The sequence below is a fragment of the Salvia hispanica genome, chromosome 4 (assembly GCF_029641045.1).
Source record: "Salvia hispanica isolate PSC_SH4W2 chromosome 4, Shi_PSC_v1, whole genome shotgun sequence".
NCBI classification, from domain to species: domain Eukaryota; kingdom Viridiplantae; phylum Streptophyta; class Magnoliopsida; order Lamiales; family Lamiaceae; genus Salvia; species Salvia hispanica.
The window spans coordinates 47,473,787-47,488,526 of record NC_142695.1 but is presented as its reverse complement, the minus strand read 5'-3'; the positions used below and the strand labels follow the sequence as shown (position 1 = coordinate 47,488,526).

Genomic DNA, 14,740 nt, shown 5'->3' with positions numbered 1-14,740 from the left:
TGCAAAGAGAATGTTGTGCTTATCCCAAGAATCTTACATCAACACAGTACTTAGACGCTTTAGCATGCAAGATGCCAAGAAAGGTTTCCTACCTTTTAGACATGGCATCCATTTATCTCAAGAGATGTATCCTAAGACAACATCTGAGATAGCAGAGATGAGAAGAATACCATATGCCTCGGCAGTTGGTAGTGTCATGTATGCTATGCTTTGTACTAGACCTAATATTTGCTTTGTTGTTGGCATGGTAGCAAGATATTAATCAAATCCCGGCCAAGGACATTGGACTGCCGTAAAGAACATACTCAAGTACCTTAATCGGACTAAGGACTATGTTCTAGTTTACAATGCAGCCGAGCTCTGTCCTTTAGGATATACAGATTCATATTTTCAAGTTGATATAGATTCGAGAAAATCAACTTCCGGATATGTGTTTACCTTAGGAGGTGGAGCTGTAATTTGGAAGAGTGTAAAGCAGAAATGCATTGTAGACTCTACCATGGAAGCCGAGTATGTGGCCGCTTCGGAGGCTGCAAAAGAGGCTGTATGGCTTAAGAACTTCCTTTTGGACTTAGGTGTGGTTGCGAATATGCCCAAGAGCATCACCATTTATTGTGATAATTTTGGTGCTGTGGCAAATTCGAGGGAACCACGGGCTCATAAGGCAAGCAAGCACATAGAGAGGATGTATCATATCATTCGAGATATAGTGCAGAGAGGAGACATAAAAGTGGTCAAGATTGAGTCAGAAACCAACCTGGCAGATCCTTTCACGAAGGCATTAGCGGTAAAGCCGTATGAAAACCATGTTGAAGGAATGGGAGTTCGACTAATTCAAGACCTCAATCCGCTTTCAGTATAAGTGGGAGAATTAGACGTTAGCACATTTTGTATACTCGAAAGTGTTTTGAGTATAAGTGGGAGATTGTTAGAGTTTGTATACTAGAAATCACGTTTCGAGTGATTGAATACTGTAAAACTCTTATTTTATTTTCCAATGAATAAAACAGATTATTTTTGTCATAATGTTGTTATGTTTTACATTTAATGGATGTTAATGCATGTTTAAATGTATAAGTTAACTTAACAAAGTCTAAGTCTTTGTTTTAGTAGACCGGTTGTGGGCGGCGCCCACTTTAAGGTAACACGGTCAGTTCTAAACAAAGAAAAAGATGAATTTCACAACCTAGTTGGAATTTGACTATCCATCGAGAAAGGTTGCAATGTCAGTCCGCATATTTCTAAGCCTTACTGAAATAATATGACATTGGTGTGGTATAGGTATAGCACTGAACGGATCTAACAGCAAGACTTGCCCTTAGGCTATCTACTGAAAGACGAGGTCTTGATAAATATTTGTTTCTTAATCAATGTAGGTTAGCATTGAGCATACGGTATTGATTATGCATTACTTTGACTTATCAAATGGTGCGGGTTTTTCGTAACCCAATGATCCTGATATATTGGGTAGTGGTGATCAATATCTAGCGGTGCTAGGATTGCTATTATATTGAATCGTGCGCGAGCTGAGTCTCGTTTGATAATGTCCTCAAGAGGAGCGTGAAACAAGGTTTTATTATTCAGAACCTAGCTAGTTGGAGTTTGATTACTCTATGAATAATAAATAAGCGTTTCATGCTAAGTCCACTCTTGGAATTAATAAGAAGTTAATTAATTAAGTCCATAGCAGAAATTAATTAATTAATGGACATTTTTATCTTAAGCGCGGGCAATGAAAGTTAAACGGAAACCCGGATTACTTGTAATTTCGGATTTGGATGGGGAGAGTTCAATATTACTTCTGTAGTGGCTGCTCGTAATATTCCAATTATAACTTATATTAAATTGTAGGTTCAATTTAATTAGTAAAAAGTAAGTTGGATGAGCCCATATCCAAAACCTTCCATAGATCCCTATCTGGGCCCAAAAGGAACTTAATATAAATAGGAGAATAAAGGAGACAGAATCATCACAATTTTTATACTTAAAATTTTCAAAATTTTCGAGCTCCTCTAGCTGAAGAGGATTTCGAATTCTACTCCTATTCCCAAAAGGATTTCTTCTGTCTTCTTTATTTAATTCCTAGTATTCTGGTGAGATCAGCCCACACTGATATCGGAGTACAGTTCGGGAACCAGAGAGAAGATTTGTGGTCTAGTATTCAAAGCGTCACGTGGAGAAGCAGTTAGCCATCTTCAATTCTTTGGAGAATTAATAAGGTATTTTTCTGCTCCGTAGAAAAGCATGTTTTAGGTTTCAATATTCTTAAAGCATGATCAATTCAAGTTATGAGCATGATACATGTAAGAATTACGAGAATAGATTTTGTCTAAATAATCTGCTAAATAGATCTGATTATTATGTGATTTATTGGTGTGATTAATAATTGTTAAATTATAATCCATGCAACACACCGCTTCCGCTGCCAGTTCCACCAACATCTCAAGTGGGCGATCCCTGGTTTTCTTCCGCTCCAAGCTTCTTGAGGAGTCATTCCCCACACATTTTTTGTACGAGACCTGTTAGACAGGTACACGACGCACGCCACTGCTTCTGCCCAAAGCTTTTTAGGTAACTTCTTTGTCTTTAGCATGCTTCGAGTTATCTCAATGATGGTCCCGTTCTTTTGTTCAGCCACTTCATTCTGCTGGGGGCTTCTCGGAACTGTTAGTAGCCGTCGAATTCCGCTTTCTTTACAAAATTCTCTCTGGATGTGAATTCTCCACCTCGGTCGGTCCTCATTGCTTTGATTTGTAGACTGCTATCTTTCTCGACGACAACCTTGAACTTCTTGAAGACATCAAATGCTTCTGATTTCTGCTTCAAGAAGTATTTAGGGTTTAGGAAATACTTATTTTTACCGAGGGAGGTTTGCTTGATTGGTCCACACACGTCTGCATGGATTAACTCCAATTGCTTCTTAGCTCTCGAACTTGACTCCTTTGGGAACGGTTTTCTAAAGTACTTCCCAACTAAGCATCCTTCACAAAGTTGATCGGGGTGCTCGACGGGTGGTAATCGTCGTACCATTTCTTTATTTGATAGCAATATCAAGCTACCAAAATTCAAGTGCCCAAATTGAAGATGTCATAGCCAAGAATTATCTTTATAATATGTTTGAAGGCACTTCACCATATCATTTTGAACATTTAATAAAAACATCTTATTCTTGGACATTGACACCTTGGCGATTAAATCATTTTTGCAATCTCTTATTGAAAGACTATAATCTTTCATATGAATGTTATAACCCTTTCTCTAAGAGTTGTCCAAGATTCAATATATTATTTCTCATATTGGGCACGTAATATACGTTAGAAATAAAGTCATGAGCTCCATTCTTCAAACGAATTAGAATCTTGCATTTTCCTTTAACTGAAATTTTAGACTCATCACCAAAGGAGACATTACCACTTACTGATTTATCAAGCTCCACGAACATGCTCATGTTCCGCACATATGGTTGCTCGCTCCTGTGTCGAGGTACCACATATCATCTTTTCTTCCAGCTTATCCTTTATAAGCTAGAAGAACACATCCATTTTCTTCATTCGTATTCTCCACGTAATTGACCTTCTCTTTAACTTTTGATTTTGTCTCTCTGCACTCGAAGCATAGTGCTCATATCTATGAAAATTATAACACTTTATTGAAGATTCATCGTACCTCGACTGTGGGTTACTCCTTCCTCGTCCTGTACTTGGGGACTCCTTTCTTTCTTCATTGTTTGCAAAATATCCCCATCCACGTCAACGAGCATATCCTCGACCACGACCGCGATCTTGTCTTTGTCCGCGGCCTCTTCCTTGTCGACCACCACCATTGCTCGAACTTTCTTCTTTCACCTTGGGGCTTACTTGCAACTTTAAAAGTTGCTCCACAATTTCTTGTTTGTTCTTTTGTTTCTCCTCATATGCTTGTAGCGATCCCAATAAGTGATCGATAGTCATTTCCTCCAAATCTTTTGTTTCTTCTATTGTAACTACTACGAGCTCAAAATTAGGGGTTAGAGAACGCAATATTTTCTCCATGAATCTAACATCCTCCAATTTCTCACCATTTCTTTTCATTTGGTTTGACACCGACAAGACTCTTGAAAAATAATTTGAAATTGATTCAGACTCTTTCATATGTAAAGATTCAAATTCTCCTCTTAAAGTTTGGAGACATACCTTCTTTACTCATTCGTGCCCAACACACGAGATTTGGAGCTTCTTCCACGCTTCTTTGGCGGTGCTTGCACTCGAGATCTTCTCGAAATCGTCGTCCCCTAGAGCTTGGTAGATGAGATAGAGAGCCTTCTTGTCTCTCTTTCTCGCATCTCGCAATCTATCCCTTTGTTGTTGGGATAAATCGGCCTCGTCTTGCGGCTCCTCGTAGCCACTCTCCATGATATCCCAGACGTCGTGAGCTCCCAATAACGCTTTCATCTTGATACTCCAATTATCAAAACTGCTGTTATTGACCATGGGGACTTGGAATGACGACAAGAGGTAGGAACTTACGGTTCTAGTACCACTTTGTTGGAATATAAAAGATATATGCTGGAGGAGTAACTTAGTTTGGAGGAAATATTTGAGAGGAAAATTGGTGGAATATGTGGGAAATGATTTAGGAGAAGTTGGTGATGTGGAAAAATAAAGGAACACTTTTATTTCTCAAACTTTCTCAAGTTATTCAACTTGTTACAATTTGCCCATATTTATATTTATAGGCATCAACTTCCTACCCTAGAATCCTCTACTTAATTCTTTAATATTCTAAAAATCTAGGTTTTTATGGATAAAAATCTAGAGAATTCTCCTAAAATATCTAAATATTTTTACTAAAATATCTAAATATTCAGATAATTCTAATTCTACGTTATATCTAGATATTTACAAAATTAAGTTTATATTTTTTATATTCGAACATAGTTTGTCCTAGAATTGTGACAATGTCAAAATCGCAAATCTTTACTAGTTCTCTTCAACCAAGATTTCTTGGTGTGGACTACGATATTATCAATACACGTCATTGCATATCAAATCACACACCCAAATATATAGGCACCAATCAAACGAAATTAAGAATCCGGCCTAAATTCTAATTAATATTCTTAACTATATTTTTATAGAATATTCTAGCATTTTGATATCAAACGATGTAAAACCCTAATATAAACCGTACAGTAAAAAAGTACTAGGAAGTCGGAAAGTGCTTAAAATAGAATGTGTGCTGACTGAATATTCTTTAAAAACCCTCGCATTTTACGGGCGAGTCAGTAGCAAAGACGCTATATATTGCCAAAATTATAAAAGTGGACTCTGATTTGATAGGAATAATTAATCTTACACCACCACCGCCGCCGCGGCGATTTTCATCCATGGACTCCACTAGATCACCGCTGCCTTCGACCAATGTCCAGTTCCCTTTTAACCTGGGCTGCGATGAGAATGTGAGTGATAAAGGGAAAGTCACCATGGATGAAATGGACTTCTTCTCCGAAAAGAAGAAGGATTGCGACGACGGTGGTGGTGGAGGCGCAGGCGCAGGCGCCGATCCTACGGATTTATACACTACCGAACCCTCAGATTTCAGCGTCAATGTAAGTTTGCATTTTATGTTGATACATTCCTTAGTCTGTATGAGATTTTAGGATTAATATGTTCAATTGGAGAGGAAAATATGGATGTAAGTCCTGCCTCCGTTCTATAATAGTGGACAGGGGCGGAGCAACCTTATAAGAATGTGGGGCAAATGCCCCTCCTCAAATATGTTTGCATGTACTAGTTTATTGTTGTAAAAATATTTGAATTTCCTTGTATTTGCCCCTTCTCAAATGCTCAAAATTTCCTCGCATATAATTTTGCCCCCTTTCATCTATAACCTGGTTATGCCCCTGATAGTGGAGGAATTTCTTTTCGGCACAAAAATTATAAAAAGGTGTCTAATTAGATAGAAAAGATACTTCCTCTGTCACACGAAGATGACCCATTTTTCTTTTTTAGTTTATCTCATCCAAGATGACATATATCACACCAAATAAAACTGCATAAAATCCCGTATTTTCCCAAGGAAGGGTCATCTTCCTTGAGACGGAGGGAGCAATAAATTAGGAGAGAGAAAAATGTAAAGATAATAAAATAAGAGAGAGAAAAAGCAAGTGGGAAAATGTGTTATTGGGAAAATGTGTTATTTTTTACCAGAAACAGAAATGAGAACGCTAAAAGAGTAAAATATTTTGAGTAATTGATTGCAAAGATATAGTTAACAAAGTGTATCATGTTAGTTGTGACCGAAAGAGTGAAAGTAGTTGTGACTGAAAGAGTGAAAGAGTAATAAGTTATGATTGTTGATAATAGTTAAATGAGTTTTTCTTTATACATTTTATGTTTCTAAATATAAAATAAGATTACAAGTATTTGATTGTTGTTAATAATTTGATCTAATGGATCATAGTTTTTTCATTTTATAGCTCATTATACATTACTCATTGAATAAATTGGGTTTGGATCAATGCTTCAATATATTGCTGTTGCATTAAGTTAGTATAGAATGAATGTGGTAGAAAGATTAGGATTTCTATGAGATTGCATTGTGATTATGGTTAATTCATTTAATCGAATGCTATTCCTATTTTATAAGTATAAATATTTTTACAGACTGAACTCTTCCTTCGCACGGAGAACAACGGTGGGGATCAGCTCAATAAAGGCGGGACTCTTTCTAATTCCGATCTCAAAACTGAGGTGAGAGAACATAAGGAATGTGTGGGAGGACAAATATAGTTAAGAGGAAATATTTAAGAACGATGTGTAATAAAGGGATTTAAGAGATTTGATGATTTGGACAAATTTAGAATGCTTTTATACTTCTTATTATGCAAAATAGTAATACATCTAAATTTTGCTATATAAAATATCTAGAGAATTCTATATAATCTTGATAATTCAACTACTACAAAGTATCTGCATTTTGTACTACATAATTCTAGAGAATTCTACTACTTCCTTCGTCCACGATAAATGATTCGTTTTGCTATTTTAGAGTGTCTACAGCTAAATAACCCATTTGTTTTTTTTCCTTACTCATTTTTAGTCAAAATGGATCATTTAATTGTGGATAAAGAGAGTACTTACATAACATCTTCAATTAGATAATAGTATAAAAATACTTTTACTATAAAAATTAAATTTATTTATTTTATTCCAACACCAACACGACACTAGTAAATAGCATGTGTGAATCTTGCAGGTAGGGATTCTGAAATCCGAGCTAAAAAGATTGAACTCAGAGAATGAGCATTTGAAGGAGACGCTAGCTCAAGCCACCAACAAATACAATGGCTTGCAAATGCATATGCAAAAATTCATTCAAGAAAAACAGCAAAACATTGCTGAAGAAGGTAAGAGCTCCCATGGAAATGGTTCATCCTCAATGCATCGACAATTTGTCGATACCGGAGTGCCAGCCGGGGCTAATGCCAGCGACATTTCTTCGTCTGAAGGCCCGGCTGATGACGAGAATCTAAGCCCTCAACACAAAATTCTCACTCATTCTGCTTCTTCCAACAGTGTCGATCAGGCCACTGAGGCCACCATCCGGAAAGCCCGGGTTTCTGTTAGGGCCCACTCTGAGGGCCCTATGGTATTATAATCTTTTATTTTAATCTCGTATTTTATTTCATTTGATAAAAAAATAATTTGACTTTTGAAACATGAAATGGCAGATGAATGATGGATGTCAGTGGAGGAAATATGGTCAAAAGATAGCCAAGGGAAACCCGTGCCCTCGTGCATACTATCGTTGCACGATGGCAGTGGCTTGTCCAGTTAGGAAACAAGTTCGTTTCCCAAAACAAATTTTTTGTTTGATTTTCAAAATTTTATTTTTTATTTTTTATCATTTATTGTTAATTATGTAGGTGCAAAGATGCGCGGAGGATAGAAGCGTTCTCATAACGACATACGAGGGGCACCACAACCATCCGTTGCCACCAACAGCTATGGCTATGGCGTCCACGACCTCATCGGCTGCAAGAATGCTCCTCTCCGGCTCAATGCCGAGTGCGGACGGCTTAATAAACTCGAGTTTCCTAGCACGGACGCTCCTCCCTTGCTCCACCAACATGGCCACTATCTCCACCTCCGCGCCCTTTCCCACGGTTACATTAGACCTAACGAAATCCCCGAAACCCCTGCAATTTCCCCGAGCTCCGATCCCCTTTCCTACACCACCGGCCGCGGCCCTGCTACCACAGCTCTTAGGCCAGGCATTGTATAACCAATCCCAATTTTCCGGTCTACAAATGTCTCAAGAAATGGATCAAAACAATCAGCAACTGCAAAATTTAAATTCATCAACTAATCAATTAGGGCAGACTAATAATGACACTTCTTCAAATTCAATTCAGGCTAATGATCCTAATTTTGCTGCGGCATTGGCTGCAGCCATCACCTCCATCATAGGCGGTTCGTCTACGTCTACGAACAACAATAGTAGCAACAACAACAACAACGATGCCAATAATGGATCCAACTTTTATTTCAAATGATGAAGGTGATGCTGCTGCTGATGATGATGAAGTAGTTTTTTTTTTTTATTTGAGGGTTCTACTTCAATTTTGCGGTATTCAATTCGTTATTTTTTCATGTTATTTTGATTATTTTTCCCCGTCTCAATAATGCAATTGTGATTGATGTTCCCGAAGAGAACATGGCATTCATATATACTACATGGATAAAGGAATGATGAAGAAATGTTCCTGAACTTTTCTACGAGTACTATTTCTTTATGATTAAGTCCTTCAATTTATGAATACTTTTAGTTTTATATTGATTTTGTTAATGATTGTTAACTAAGTTTGATCATGATCATATATAACGTTTTTAAATTTTTGATGTAGTTAATATCTTATATTTACTTGTTTTTATAAAAATAAATAATTACAATTAATATAAAATATTTTGTAATTAACATTCAATTAATTTGTTGTTATATTGTTCATTAATTCACAATTAGGAGAACAAAAATTGTTTATTGTTAAATTGATTTCACATGTGTTCACTTCAGTCTTGTATAGTACTACTATTTTCTCTGTCCAATAAAAGATATTTCATGTTTCTTTTTTAAAATTTTTACTAATGAATTTCATACGATATAACAAAAGTATAAACATGCTATTAGAAAAGAGGGGAAAAATACAATACAATAAAAAAATGATGAGAAAGGGTATTAAAGTAAATTCAGATGATTATTGGCCTTATCTATGATATATATAAATACAGTATCTGAGTAAATTTGGTAGATTATTTATCTGGAAGAATGGGGGAATTCATGCGGGCCGGGCCTATAAATAAACATGGGCCACAATGTAGTTTAACTAAGCTGTCAAACATTAGTTTGATCATGATAATTATTTATCATGCCCTCATCATATCTACCAAACATGCATAAATATCAAAACCCAATAAATTTATATTAAAAGCAACAAAAATTTTTTAGTGTAAGATCGATTGTCTAGTCTCACATCAAATTCATAAAAAAAAAGTGTCAAAAAGTTTGGCAGATCAATTTTAGACTTCATAAATCCTTTTTAAATCGCATAACATAGCTTATAGGTTGGAAGTATTAAGTTATTTCTAAAGTTTGGCAGATCAATTTTAGATTTCAAACCTTCGACGCTATATATAAGCCTTGGAAGTCCATATACAATAATAAACTCAATTACAAACTTATCATGGCATCCAACAAAATCAAACTATCTCTACTTATTACATTTCTTGCAATTTTGACGTATTGTGAGGCAGAAATAGATGGGGATCTTAAGAAGACTGAAATGACGGTCTACTACCACGCATATACTGCCGGCCCAAATACCACTGTGATCGACATACCAGAAGCCACGACCGGGGAGGTCCAAGACGGGACCAAGTTTGGAGCCATGTTCTGCACAGACGATCGAATAACCGAAGGAATTGAGGAAGACTCACCCCTGATTGCAAGGGCACGAGGTATCTATGTCGTATCGGCCCTAGACGGGTCCCACGCGCACATGCTAGTGTCAATTGTGTTTGTCAATGGAACCCATAAAGGTAGCACGTTGGAAGTACAAGGTTCTTACCAACATTTTGAGCCGGTCACGGAGACTGCTATTGTCGGCGGCACCGGAAAATTCCGTCTAGCCCGCGGCTATGCTACTTTTGAGACTCCTTACATTGATATGGATCGTCGGTATTTTCTCACCATATCTAATATGACTATTCTGCATTATTAAAACTCTTTTCTATAAAATGTTGGTTCATGAATAATACTCTACATTGTACTTCTTGTTGACTTTGATAAATAATTGTGTACTTCTATATAATTTGTAAAACTTGTCTCATTCAATAAATGAAATACTATACTGCTCCTATTCTTTCTTTTTTTTTAATTTGTGTCAAAAGAATATAATTACTGGTTTTGGATTTCTGGCAATCCAAAAATCTGAATTGGACCGAATAAGTTTTCGGTTTTTGCACAAATAGTTAGTGTAGGAATCGAAAAACCGAATTTTGCCTCAATTTTATTATAGTTCAAATTTCAATAATTAAATTAAATAAGATTTAGTTCAAAAATTGACTTACTCATTCAATTTGTAAAAAGAATTTATATTAATCCGTTGAAACTTGAAACAACATATTCTTAATACAAAATTAATTTGGATTGATTCAGATAAAAATTTTAATAGTTCAATTCCCAAAAAAAATTAATAATCCAACACCAAAAATTATAGCAATTTGGTGCCTAAATATTGAAATCAACCCACAACAAAATTCATTATTCATTATCTAATATTAAAATTATAATATATAAGTATATTTTTATTTGAAAGAAAATTATAAAATATAAAATTTAAATTTAATACGGTTCTTGAGTAGAACCCAAAAACAGCGAGAAAAAAATCTTGTAACCGAAACAACATATTCCTAATCCAAAATTAATTTGGATTGATTCGAATAAAATTTTAAACAATTTAATGCCTAAAATAATTTAATGCCAATTGAAACACCTTAAAATCTAGTAATTCAATACCTAAAATTTGAAATCAACACACAACAATATTCATTTTTCATTGTCCAATATTAACAATATAATATATTATACTTTTATTCGAAAGAAAATTATAGTAAAATATAAAATTAAAATTTAATACAGTTCTTGGGTATAGAACCGGTGGGAACAATATCTTGTAACCGGAATCATACTGATAAGTAGTATACTACTTTGGTTCTTTACGAAACTGGTTAAAATCGTTTCGGTTGACCGAGGAGAACTGAATAAACACGATCCTTTGCTAGGGAGGAGAGCAAATAAACAGCATCACTGCGTGTCTTCGTCATTTGAACAATTTACATCAATACAAAAGAATTGCAATTGAAGTATGCATCACCATTTCAACCATGTGTTGTGCTCTCCTCCGCAAGTAATTATTTCATGAATAAATACACGATACTCATTATTATATAAAACATAATCTCTAATTTGTATTCTCAAAATTAAAATTTATTGCATCCATCAAAATCACATTATCTTTTCTTCTATTTCTCGGCCAACCCTAGAGACTAAAATGACACTTTAATTAGTGTACCAAAATTATTTCGGCGGCTAGAGCTCAACCAATCACCCAGCCTTTGATTTCACTACATATAGATATAGAGCCATGTTGTTAAAAATAAAGTAAGTTAGATACTCCTATAAAATTGATAATCCCACATTTTCAGTCAAACCCACAAATATATTAACGAGCTTCTTTATGAAATTTTTTAATACCCTAGCTACTAGTATAATGCAAATCTTCTCTATGAGAATTAAAATCCTTTCTAGATTAACCTTTGTGGTTCCAGCTTATTTCCTATTGCTAGTAGATTATTTTATAGTATTAAACTATTAATTAAATCAGCATTAATTTTGAATGAAAGCACCTAATATTAATTAGGCTTTGAGATCACCTATTATTTGGATGAAAAAAGATGAACTAACCCTAGTTGGATTTCTAGGGCAGCTTTTCACGTTATAAAATGAGAATAATTTTGTACCACTACTACTATATACTAGGTAGAATAGTGATATATCTCACCAATTTGGTGAGATACATAAATGAGTGAAATAGTGAATTTTCGTCGGGTCTAGACAGGCCTATTGCTCTAATGCGGGCCATGAAATAGAAGTACGTTTGTTTACAAACAAATGGAAATACACTGATACAAATTCTTATCTTGGCATTACTACTCTATCAAACGAGTCCTTACATAATAAAAAACTATATAGACTTCCAATTTATAGAATATTAGCTAGGTAGATTCAATAGAAATAAAGCTAGATTGCATAAACATTGAAGGGTAAAATAAATTATTATGCTAAATCAAATGATATTAAGAAGATATCTTAGAGATTATTGTAATGTGATCTTGGCCGAGATTTTCTCTAAGGCCATATCACATTATTCTTTTATTACATTAAGAGAGACTATATATTAATTATAAACATCAAAATTATTTTTTGGCTCATAATTAAAATATTTCACAAGCCAAAAATGTAAGCATCTATACTTGAAGCGATACAGGTTTGATTCTTAAGGAAGCGGGCCTTTAAATTTATATTTATTGTATGTGTGAGTTGCTCAAGCGGCAGAGAGATTAATGTTTGATGTCAAATTTTTAGCCTCAACTATCAGGTTCGACTCCTCCGTGATTTTTTAAATTTAAATTCATTCACCCAAAAAAAAAGAGAAATTATAAAGGTTCTGTATTTTGTTTGCAATCCCAATTACAGATAGATTAATACGTATTGAGACAATGCAGTAGATAAATTAAGTACAAAAAAGGGTATGAACAAATTATTAGATTCGCGACTTTCCGCACTAGTATAATTGTTATGCAAGTTTTTGGCTCATTTTTATCTATCGGTACTATAAATACATTCCAATTATGCAATCAAATTGAAAAAACACGAACAAAAATCAAACATACTTTCGCTTTTTCTACAGAGTTCAAAATTTCTAAAGTTATGACAATCAAAATCTCTATATTTCTTTTTCTTGCCTTTTTTGACTGTTTTCAAAGGCAAAATTAGGGCCTATGAAAGAAACCCAAATGACGGTCTACTTCCAAGATTATTCGGGTGGGCCCAACGCAACTGTGATAGATAACGGGCCCATCAAACGGGCTACTTAGTTTCACAAAATTTGGAGCTATATTCTGCACGGATGATCCAATAACCGAGGGGTTTGAGGAAAGCTCTACCCATATTGCTAGGGCCCAAGGTATATACGTGACTTCAGCTCTAGATGGGTCCAACACCCACGTTTTAATATCGATTATTTTTATCAATGAAGAATATAACGGTAGCACGTTAGAAATACAAGGGACCAGTTTCCAGTTTGAGCGGGTAAGAGAAGTGGCAATGGTGCGTGGCACTGGTAATTTCCGATTAGCTCTCTGTTCAACTTTTGAGGCATTTTCTTACGACTACGCGAGTGATTATGCCATCATCCAATTCAATGCTACCGTGCTACACTATTAGATACTACTAGTATTTAACCACCAAGGAAAATTTTCTTTCTAATGGTTCGTATTAAATTTTCTTGTCTATTAAAATAAAATTAAAAATAGCTCAAATTCAATTAATTTTGTTGTACTTGAATTTTATTCATCAATTATCATTTGTTATACATGTGACTGCAGTAACATATCTTAAGCCAATTAGTATTGTTTATTTAATATATAGGAGTACTATTTTACTGAATTTTTATATAGTTCGGGAAACAATACATGTTGTAAATGAATGCATATGAGATGACCGAGTCTAGTGCCTGAACAGATCAGATTCGCAATTCATATATTCTTCCATCTAACCATATTTTAATCATTAAAATTACTTATGTGTCTCACTTTGACTTGTCATTCATTTTTTTTTAAATATAAAAAGTTAGTTCAAAAATTTAGTAGAATGTGGGTCTTGGATTTATATATTAATTTATTAATAAAGTAAGAAAGAAATGAGTTATTAAAATGTAGTAAGATCTAAAAAATATAAATTAAATAAAATATTTAATGAGGATTGTCTAAAATGAAAAGGTTGGACAGATAATGGGAGACTATCATGAGATAGAGACTGAGCAGTTAAGTTCTTCTACTTATAAGTTTCTCTTTTTTTTTTTTTTATAAAAAACTAGTATCACATATGATATTTTAAAATATTAATTTCTGATCATAAATGAGTATAATAAAATTAAAATTGATATTATTATATTAAAATTGTAAATAAAAAATATAAAGTGTACTAACAATGAAAAAAATAAGTAACGAAACTTTAGTTAATATGAGAATTAAAAATATATACAATAATGCATTGAAACATTGAAACATAATCAATTTGAAACAAATTACATAATATAATAGAAAACACAGCCACGCTGACGACAATTGATTTGTCTCCACCACTGTTGGGATGCTGCTGCATTTGGTGCTGGTCGGAGCCGGCCCAGAACGACGGCCAGTATGTGGCATAGTCGCTGCCAGAGTACAGCGGTGATACGAACTGATTTGGTGGTTGTGTGGGATCTGGAAAAATCATTTTACTTCTTTTTGTGATCTCAGTGGCATTCAATTCTGAAACAAGAACTTTTTTAATCAAGAATCATTTCTTTTTCTCATTGGAACCAATCAAATCCAAATGAAAACAAAAATCATAAGAATTAAATTTTAAAACCAATACT

The 14,740-nt window shown here is 34.5% G+C and overlaps 2 protein-coding genes and 2 pseudogenes across 2 annotated transcripts; 3 read left to right on the top strand and 1 right to left on the bottom strand.

The window, feature by feature from the left end:
- Positions 1–3,510: 3,510 nt before the first annotated feature.
- On the bottom strand, positions 3,511–4,700 carry LOC148929317 (uncharacterized; annotated as a pseudogene).
- Positions 4,701–5,365: 665 nt separating this feature from the next.
- On the top strand, positions 5,366–8,759 carry LOC125195262 (WRKY transcription factor 6-like). The gene is made up of 5 exons (XM_048093437.2): positions 5,366–5,587; positions 6,645–6,731; positions 7,237–7,629; positions 7,712–7,825; positions 7,907–8,759. The coding sequence occupies exons 1-5, from the start codon at positions 5,366–5,368 to the stop codon at positions 8,534–8,536; spliced, it is 1,446 nt and encodes a 481-aa protein (XP_047949394.1). The 3' UTR covers positions 8,537–8,759.
- A 936-nt stretch (positions 8,760–9,695) lies between these two features.
- Positions 9,696–10,414, top strand: LOC125196977 (dirigent protein 23-like). Its single transcript, XM_048095656.2, has one exon. It carries the CDS (start codon positions 9,722–9,724, stop codon positions 10,256–10,258), a length of 537 nt encoding a protein of 178 aa, XP_047951613.1. The 5' UTR covers positions 9,696–9,721; the 3' UTR covers positions 10,259–10,414.
- A 2,483-nt stretch (positions 10,415–12,897) lies between these two features.
- Positions 12,898–13,545, top strand: LOC125195260 (dirigent protein 1-like; annotated as a pseudogene).
- Positions 13,546–14,740: the final 1,195 nt, after the last annotated feature.

Coding starts and splice junctions, on each gene's coding strand:
- LOC125196977 (XM_048095656.2), top strand. CDS start 9,722: ATGGCATCCAACAAAATCAAACTATCTCTACTTATTACATTTCTTGCA.
- LOC125195262 (XM_048093437.2), top strand. CDS start 5,366: ATGGACTCCACTAGATCACCGCTGCCTTCGACCAATGTCCAGTTCCCT. Junction 5,588..6,644: donor CCTCAGATTTCAGCGTCAAT/GTAAGTTTGCAT, acceptor ATATTTTTACAG/ACTGAACTCTTCCTTCGCAC. Junction 7,630..7,711: donor CCCACTCTGAGGGCCCTATG/GTATTATAATCT, acceptor ATGAAATGGCAG/ATGAATGATGGATGTCAGTG.